Source organism: Salvelinus alpinus, chromosome 8 (genome assembly GCF_045679555.1).
Source record: "Salvelinus alpinus chromosome 8, SLU_Salpinus.1, whole genome shotgun sequence".
NCBI classification, from domain to species: Eukaryota; Metazoa; Chordata; class Actinopteri; order Salmoniformes; family Salmonidae; genus Salvelinus; species Salvelinus alpinus.
The window spans coordinates 75,800,120-75,808,525 of NC_092093.1; the positions used below are offsets into that span (position 1 = coordinate 75,800,120).

An 8,406-nucleotide genomic window follows, 5' to 3' on the forward strand; every position below is an offset into this window, starting at 1 on the left:
TAGCCAACTCTATGACATGACAGCTGTTAGAGAATGGCACTTTCAACACCAAGGTTGTGGGTTCGATTTCCATGGAGGACCAGTTTGAAAAATGTATGCACTTGCTACGCTCTGTAAGTCGCTCTGGATAAGATTACTTAAGATGTAAGAGTTGGCTACAGCAGATGGGACCAAGCTAGTTCCACTGGCTTCCATTTGAAAACTGACCCAGAGTTATTTCTAGACACAGACTAAAAGGAATGTTCAATGGAGATTATCCATCGACAGAGTTTCTTAATAGAAGACTAGGTTAAATCTATGTCTGGGAAACCGGCCCTCTGACTACATAAACCGATCTGCAGCCCTGAAAATATGAACTATGTAATAAAGTGAGAAGATTTAAAAAATGAAACAAAGCATAAGTCTGATAAGATTCTTATTATTCCAATAAAAAATACATTCATACAGAAATATAACAATTTTGCAAAACAATTTCAAATAAAATGTCATAAAGCAAAAAACAAACAATCTTACAAAATGAATATTTTTTTCTCTTTTTTTTTTTCTTTGACAAAGATTCTGTAAAGAACAAGGGGCGCTGTGTGTGGAAGGGAAAGAGAGAATCAGAGTGCGTCCCAAGTGACATGCTATTCCCTATATAATGCATTAATTTTGAACAAAGCCCTATGGTCCCTGGTCTGAAGTAGTACTCTAATAGGGAATAGGGTGCCATTTGGGATGCAGACAGCAATGGGAAACTGTAGGTTAACATGAGGCTTAATTAAGGCTCGATTATCACCTGAAAGATATTGGCTGCTGTTCTGTTACAAAGACAGAAAGTCATTGTTCTATTTCTTTGCCACAAAAGCCTTGCTGTTGCTGGCGGTGTAATTTTATTGCAGCAGGCCGTTTCAAGTTGTACTCATCCTCCCTCTTACAACAATCTGATCTAAAATCCATGTTGTGGCCCTGCTACACTGATCTTGCTGCAATGTCAAATTCCTTTCCACCCACAAAGCATGGCATGTCCCTGATACTGAATAAAATAAGTCTATGTACTTTGTTATATTTCAATGTTAATCTCACCAATCCTTGAGTCTAGACTTTTTTTAAATGACAAATATAACACAATAAGCTATCCTTTAACATTGTTTTGGTCCCTTACCCTGCAAAAATGTCCTGAAGTCTTCAAATTATTTCAAGTGTGTACATAAACAATGAATCAGCTTCAAATGGGGAGGGGGGGATAGATATTTTTTCTCTCTCTCTCTTCAGAATCCTGTTCACGTTGGTTTTGATAATAATGTAGCTGCCTGGACCAAAACAACGAATGCGGCTGCCCAGACGGGTCAATAGCAAACTCCCAGAGTCAGCAGTCCGTAATAAATTCTATGCCAGCAAAGCCTTTAGCAATTTATTACAGAGATGCAGTACAAGGCAAGGGCTGTCCAACTGGAGCTTGTTAATTACAATAAATCTTTAGGGTTTTTCCTCAGCTTTGGTTGCAGGGGGGATATTGCCCTACAGTGAGTCTAGGCCCCCCGAGTTCTCTACAAACCCAATGTTAGGGCATTGTTGAAAGCAGCTGCATCACCATCACATTCCCTTCAAGTCAACCTTGTCTTTATGCAAACCACAAGTTCATGTCCTAGACTGCATCTGAAATGGCACCCTATTCCCTTTATGATGCACTACTTTTGACCAGGGCCCTATAGACCCTTTTGACCAGGGCCCTATGGACCCAAAAGTAGTGACCTAAAGAGGGAATAGGGTGACAGCCCAGATCTAGTCCTATCGTCTCATCAGGTTTTTTTGTACCTTTGAGCAACATTTTCACTTGATACCAAATGTGTATAACTACGTAGATACAGTACATACACAGTGGTAGTAAATTGGGCTAGTAATATATTGTTATAAGTGCTCTCTAAATGATGACTTGAAGTTATTTTACACAAGTATTGGTTTGAATCGACTGAATGTACTATATAGATCATCAGGGTGCTATGCAATATAACCTAACAAGGGAGGATCTGTACTGTACATGCTATAAACACAAAACACTATTCACAATCTACATAGGGCTAATAGACCTAGCAGTCTCTGAAAACAAGGAAAGGTGCAAGTAAGTTCATGTGAAATTGAGCCTTAATAAAGCTTTTCAATCACCCATACAACAATGTGACCCCCCGCCCCTCTCCAAGGAGTAGTCATCCATCCCACAAGGATAGGTCACTTGCATAAGGCACCATTAAGGTCGTCAACAGTGCATTACCAGGTAGAAAAGAAGATAGAATATACAAAATCAAATCCGATAGTCCTCAAGGCATCGATGAGTGAAAGAAAAAAAATAGCTTAATGAATGAATGATTCAGTTGCTAAGTAAGCAGTCGTGGTTTCTCAAACCAAAAAGAGAGAAAGAGAAGTACTGAAGTAATAAAATAAAAAATAAATCAAGGCTTTATGTACAATATTGTAACATTTAACCGTTTGTATTTAGCTGCGCCTTTATTGGAATCTATTTGCAGTCCTGATTACAGAATAACAGGAAGAGAGAACAAACCCTAGAACCATGCAACACCTGTCTATGATACTGAAGTTATAGTATAGTTGTGTTATACCTCTAAGCACACAGCTTATACAATGGACTAAAAATTTGCTTTGTAACTTGTAAAAAAACAAGCTACGTAACACATTGCACATTTAGTAGCTGCACCAAACACCAAAAAAAGCTCCTCTCACTCAGGACTCACATTGTGGAGTTTCTGCCCTGGCCTGGGTTGCTGAATGGGGGGGAACAAAACATCACCCCCCCATACCACTCTACACCACAACCCCTCAAGGCTTCTGGCGAGAAACCCCAATCTTCACTCAGTCTCACTGCTGCTTGACAGTCAGGCAGGCAGTCACGTTCTCACACACCCGTACTCACAACTACAAGAAAAGAAAACTTGCTCCCTGACACCATTCAGTCCACAGCAACACTGGTACCAGACCGCCTTTGCTACCCCCTCTTTGCACACAGGCCAGTCAACCAAGTCAGACATTCGCAGTGCACACATGCTTACCTCAGACAACCGTTTTTGTAAAGCAGTACCAGTGTATCAGTCGTCCAGGAGACAGTTGCTTCACCTCAAAAACATCATGCACCAACCACACATTCAACTCATTCATTCGTAAATTATTTTTTTGTCTTTGTTTTAGTTTTTTTTTTTTGTCTTTTTCTTTCAAGTCCCTCAATTCAATTGGCTGCTTCCTTCTGTCTGTACATGATTTTGTCCTCTGTTGTTGTGGTTTTTGGACAGGCAACCTTCAGAGCGCCTTCCTTCTCCAAGGAGTCCATCCATCCCGGAGGCACTGGGTATGGTGCAAAATGGCATACTTTGGCTAGAACACGCTCCCCTAGCTCGCTCCTCTCAAGGGCAGTTCAACCATGAGGCTGGTTAGGAGACGACATTTCCTTTTGCTGCGTTTGTTAGTTTCACTAAACGGCTAACATCGCTCCGCTCCGACCTGCTCAGAGGTGTCTTTTCATGTGGAGGGCAAGGTGATCGGACCTGGAGAAACACCTTGAGAGAAAGAGAGAAGGAAAGTGTGAACAGGAGTGTACCTAAAAAGTAGTAGTAGTAGCAGCACTACTACAAAAATCAACAAGTGTGTCAAGGATACAAGTACAGATTCCAATTGAACATAAAAACAGCCTGGCAATATAATTACATATTTTAAGAATGTCATTATGCATGACTAACCATTTTCATTATGCACTTGTTAACAATGCAATGCTATTCACATCACTGAATGAACAGACATCGTTACAACTCTAGTAAAACAATCATTATTTTCTAACACTTGATTAAATGGTATCAAGAGGGATTGGGTAAACACTCAGGTGCATGTGGTCTCTATTGTAGATAGCAGAGTGATGGAGCTTACCGGTCACAGTGACTGCATTTAAATGGCTTGGCCCCAGTGTGCTTCCTGAAGTGTCTGGTTAGCTCATCACTCCGTGCAAATCGCCACTCACAGCCCTCCCATGAACACCTGTATGGTTTCTCACCTATGAAATAAACAAGAGAAAAACATTAATATTGTGAAATGTATGTAATATTGCACAATACATTTTTAACCTCCAGTCAATGTGAAAAAAAATGCTGTGTGCTAAGCTAAAGTCTTTTGTAAATTCTGAGCTTTCTTCTGGTCAATGACCTTTGGTAGTAAAGAGAAAGGAAATGACCAGATGAGATGATGCAGCGGTAGTCACTTGACAGCTATACAACTTTACTCAATGACACTTGGTCTAAATTCAAATGAACTGGTTACACTTCGCTAACATAACGCAAAACATGTGTTTTGGAAAGCAGAAAGTCCTTTATACACCGGACGTAATAGCGGTCTTCAAGGGTCAGAGCCCATGAAGAAAACCACACACGTGCAATGTCATGCTGCTAATAAAAAAACAAGGGACGGTCAAACGACCATACAGGCCCCCACTCAACAGCCTCCCTTTCCCATGGTGAAACAATCCGTTTTGAAGAGCCATGGCTAATGTTTGCATCCCAAATGACACCCTAGTCCCTATACAGTGCACTACTAGCCATACTATGGCTCTGGTCAAAGTAGTGCACTATAAAGGGAATGGGGCACCATTTGGGATGCAACCCAAGTCCCTTGTATTCCCATGTGCACTGGGACTGCATCCCTCAGTATGAATGCCTCCCCTCCCCCACAGCATTCAGACACATTCCAGATAGATTAGGTCACAGTTTAGGTATCCAGTCATGTACGGCTAATAGTCTGAGAGTGAGTGCACTGTGTGGCACTCTCTCTGTGGCTGCATGAGGACACGCAATGAACTGGTTTTGGCTCTTTAAATTACATTACACAACTAGCTAACCAGACAGACAATACCATTTGGTTAAATAAAGAATGGCAGTCAAATAAGACATTGCTTTTGTGTAACAGTGAGGAAGTAAGGAAACTTAGTACCATCACTGTCACTTCCGCCAACAGGGTTTGTATTTTGCCCCACGGTTATGCAATGCAGAGGCCTGGGGTGTGATAGCATAGGGAAATGTCTGCTTTCTCACCTGTATGAGTGCGTTGGTGTGCTTTTAAGTGGGAACTCTTTGTGTAAACCTTGCGGCATCCGTTGAAGTGACACCTGTGCACCCGTCTCCTCCCGTCCGGTGACGCGTCTCCACCAACCAGCCCAGACTTTGCCGAGTTCTTTCCGATGCCGCCTGTCCGGACTTTTACCGGCAAGGTCAATTCTGTGTTTACACTTCCCCAGCCTTGTGAGATGCTGGGTTCCGAGCTGACCTCTGGGGAGGATGGGGGAGTGCTAATGATAGAAGGGCTAAAAGGTCCAGAACCGGCCAGAACCGACCCCAGAGGGTTCAAGGTAAAGCTGTGTGTCGGCGAGAGCTCCACGGAACTGTCTGAAGCTTCGCTGCAGGCGTCAGAGTTTACACTGTTGGTTTCCAAGATCTGGCCATCCTGATTGTCCTCTTCTTTGACCAGAGGGATCTTTGGGTCAGAGTCAATCGCTTTATCACCGCAGGCCAAGATCAGCTTGCTCCAGAGGTCCTGCGGCTCCAACTTGATGTCGGATGTCGCCGAGACATAAGGCTCGCTCTGTAGATACCGCTCCAACTCCAAGCAAGTCTGGTTCAGGAACAAACAAAACAGATGTTTAGAATATATAGAAGAGATCACAGGTGTACTGCATTTCAGGGAGCTACCAGACCACCAACACATGAAGCAGTATCAACCTCATTGATGTTTTATGACAAGCGACTTGTGCAACTTGTTTCCTTTGGCTCACAAGGCAGACCAGCTAAGGTTAGTCTGGGTAAACTACAGCTTCACACTAGTACGAAAACACATTTTCAAACAAGAAATGGGCTCTTCTTGACTATCACATGGTTGTGACCAAATTTAAGCTAGCTAGGCTACATGTTTACATACTCAAGTTGAGCAGTCATAAACTACATATCCTAAGCGGTGTGTATGTGTGGAGGAACAGGGACTATATCCATTGTCAGTTCTGTGGTACAATGAATGACTCAGAGCACATTTAGTGTCCTTTTAAGGAAGCCACTGAACTTCCTGCTTCCCCAAACCTCATTCAGTTGCCATAGACTGACTGATACGATGCATTGCATGTAATCACATCCTTCCTACCCCCCAGACCTCAGTTTCTCAATGTTACAATACATTCAGTTTTGTACTATATCTTGAGGATTTTTTTTTTTTAAAAGGGTAATCTGTTTGGAGGTATGGCAGCATGTTGGTTTGACAAGAACATTTGGAGAAAAAAAATTCTGCCCCAGGCAAAGCACATAATGCCCCGTCCACAATCTAAACCAATAATTTCGAGTTGCAATACTATCTTCTCATGCGCACACGAATTCGCACGGAATTGGTCACTGCTGACATTTGATAGTGTGGATATGAGCATACTGAAACCCACTGAACGACATGCAAATTAATGCGATGTGTTTCAGAGGAATATAAACCTTATGGTTAGTTCAAACTATGGTTTTGATAAGTAAAATAACCTTTCCAGTTTTCTTTGGTAAAAATACGTTATATTAAATGTTTATATTTACCACTACCAGTCTCGACAGTATTTCTCTGTGGCTGTGTTGAAAGAGTTAAATATCTCTTATGGCAGCGAGGAAGAAGTTGGCTCCGTGCCCAACTCGCAAATGCCTGAAGGAAACTACTTGGATCGATTTCAATCACGTATGAACTGCAAATATCTTCAGAAAATGACTACAAACGAGGCAGTCCCGTCATGATTAATACGAGGGGTCAGTTATGTTACACTTTATTGGTGTAAATTGTATCCACTTTCAAAATTAAATTGTTGAATTGGCTTCATTCCGGTTAGACTACTTCAACAGATCCGCTTACGAACGAGTTCCGCTCCGCAACATTTTGAACGACAACAACTCCGTTACTCGAACCAAATCATTGCTTTCAAATTCACTTCCGATATGAAGGCTACTTACAGTAGCATCGCTCAGAAACAAGCCTATAACATCGCTCAGAAATATCACAACACTACTGGAAATGATATTGGTCGCGTCTCATTCATTTCAAGTGAGACTCCCGAGCTGTCAAACACTGGCTCACTGAACTAGACTTGTGCCGTGCTTTGACGGGCAACAATGCTCTACTTCGAATCAGCCATCTGTATAAAACAAGATAAGAAAAGAGCTTGTGCATCTGTTGGTAACCGGTTAAATAACACGTTTAGTCCTCCATTCGGAGGTATCCCTAGAAATACGAACCACGCTTGGTTCTTTTTCGCATACTCTAGCACACGCGCCGAATTTGACACATCCAGCTAGCCACGGAATTCTGCATGTTTGTAGCTTACTGACGCTTCTGCAATGTTACAATTCATGATCATCTACTACAAAACAAAGTTGACACATTGATAATCTACATTTTGTTTTAAAATGAAAACAAATGTATGCATGAGGAACTGTTTGACAAAGTGCTGTAGAATATCGTAACAACGTGTAATAGTAGGATATAATGTATCAATTAATATTCGTTTGCACGTACTTGAACACATGTAGCCTATCGTCATGCCAGGCTAACAGCCTGTCTAATTGGTCACATTATCTTTATTTCAGTTTAATGAAACAGTTCAAATGAACGGATAAAAATGTTACCTGCTGCCAGTAATCCTCCAAGGATGGTAAAGCTGAAAAGTAGCCCGTGTCATGTACAATCTGAAGTTCCTGAAAGATGCTGCACATGGGTAGAACATCCATTTCAAATCCCAAATGTTGGCTAAAGAGCTGCACTGAAATATTTTTCTTTAGAATCAATATAATATTCAAAATATTGGTAAATCTCGAACAGGCAAGTAAGATCCTTGTTTTAATTTCACATGCAACCCTATCTGTAGCTAATGCAAATAGCACGCACTGCAAACAAGCGTTGTTTTGCTTCCCCGTTGGCAGACCACTGCTTACTGGTGATGAAGTTACTCTATTTGCAAACACTGAACTAAATGCGAAGCCCGTACCATGTAAACTTCCTTATTCAAACCTCGCAACCTACCTACCCCCTCGTGACAGCATTACGCTTTTGGAACGTTAACCAATGAACTCGAATCAGCTTGCCCGCGCGCATATGATATCACAACCAACCAATCATAATCGTCTCCTGACATAATTTAGTCCTGTCTCTTTTTTTATTGGTGAATTTGACTCGTAGTTCCTTCACATTCATTGGACAGCTATTTTTAGAAAAGTATATATATGTGTGATGTACTCTATTCAACTGTCAGCGAGTTGCCTCTCTCTGCATATTTCGCCACAGAGAGCGCATCTGAGAAGCAACAATTTTTCCTCTTTGTAAACAGTTTCACTGTGTAGCTCTTTGACAGAGTTTCAACATACAGTACAA

The 8,406-nt window shown here is 41.6% G+C and overlaps 1 protein-coding gene across 1 annotated transcript; it reads right to left on the reverse strand.

The window, feature by feature from the left end:
* Positions 1-402: 402 nt before the first annotated feature.
* Positions 403-8,102, reverse strand: klf6a (Kruppel like factor 6a). Its single transcript, XM_071415120.1, has 4 exons — positions 7,665-8,102; positions 5,064-5,640; positions 3,910-4,033; positions 403-3,545 (listed from the first exon to the last, which is right to left on the reverse strand). The coding sequence occupies exons 1-4, from the start codon at positions 7,764-7,766 to the stop codon at positions 3,494-3,496; spliced, it is 855 nt and encodes a 284-aa protein (XP_071271221.1). The 5' UTR covers positions 7,767-8,102; the 3' UTR covers positions 403-3,493.
* Between the last annotated feature and the right edge of the window lie 304 nt (positions 8,103-8,406).

Excerpts from the sequence above, each read along its gene's own strand:
- klf6a (XM_071415120.1), bottom strand. The coding sequence starts at position 7,766 with ATGGATGTTCTACCCATGTGCAGCATCTTTCAGGAACTTCAGATTGTA. Across the intron at positions 5,641-7,664 it reads TGGAGGATTACTGGCAGCAG|ACTTGCTTGGAGTTGGAGCG; the intron begins GTAACATTTTTA and ends TTCCTGAACCAG. Across the intron at positions 4,034-5,063 it reads ACACCAACGCACTCATACAG|GTGAGAAACCATACAGGTGT; the intron begins GTGAGAAAGCAG and ends TTTATTTCATAG.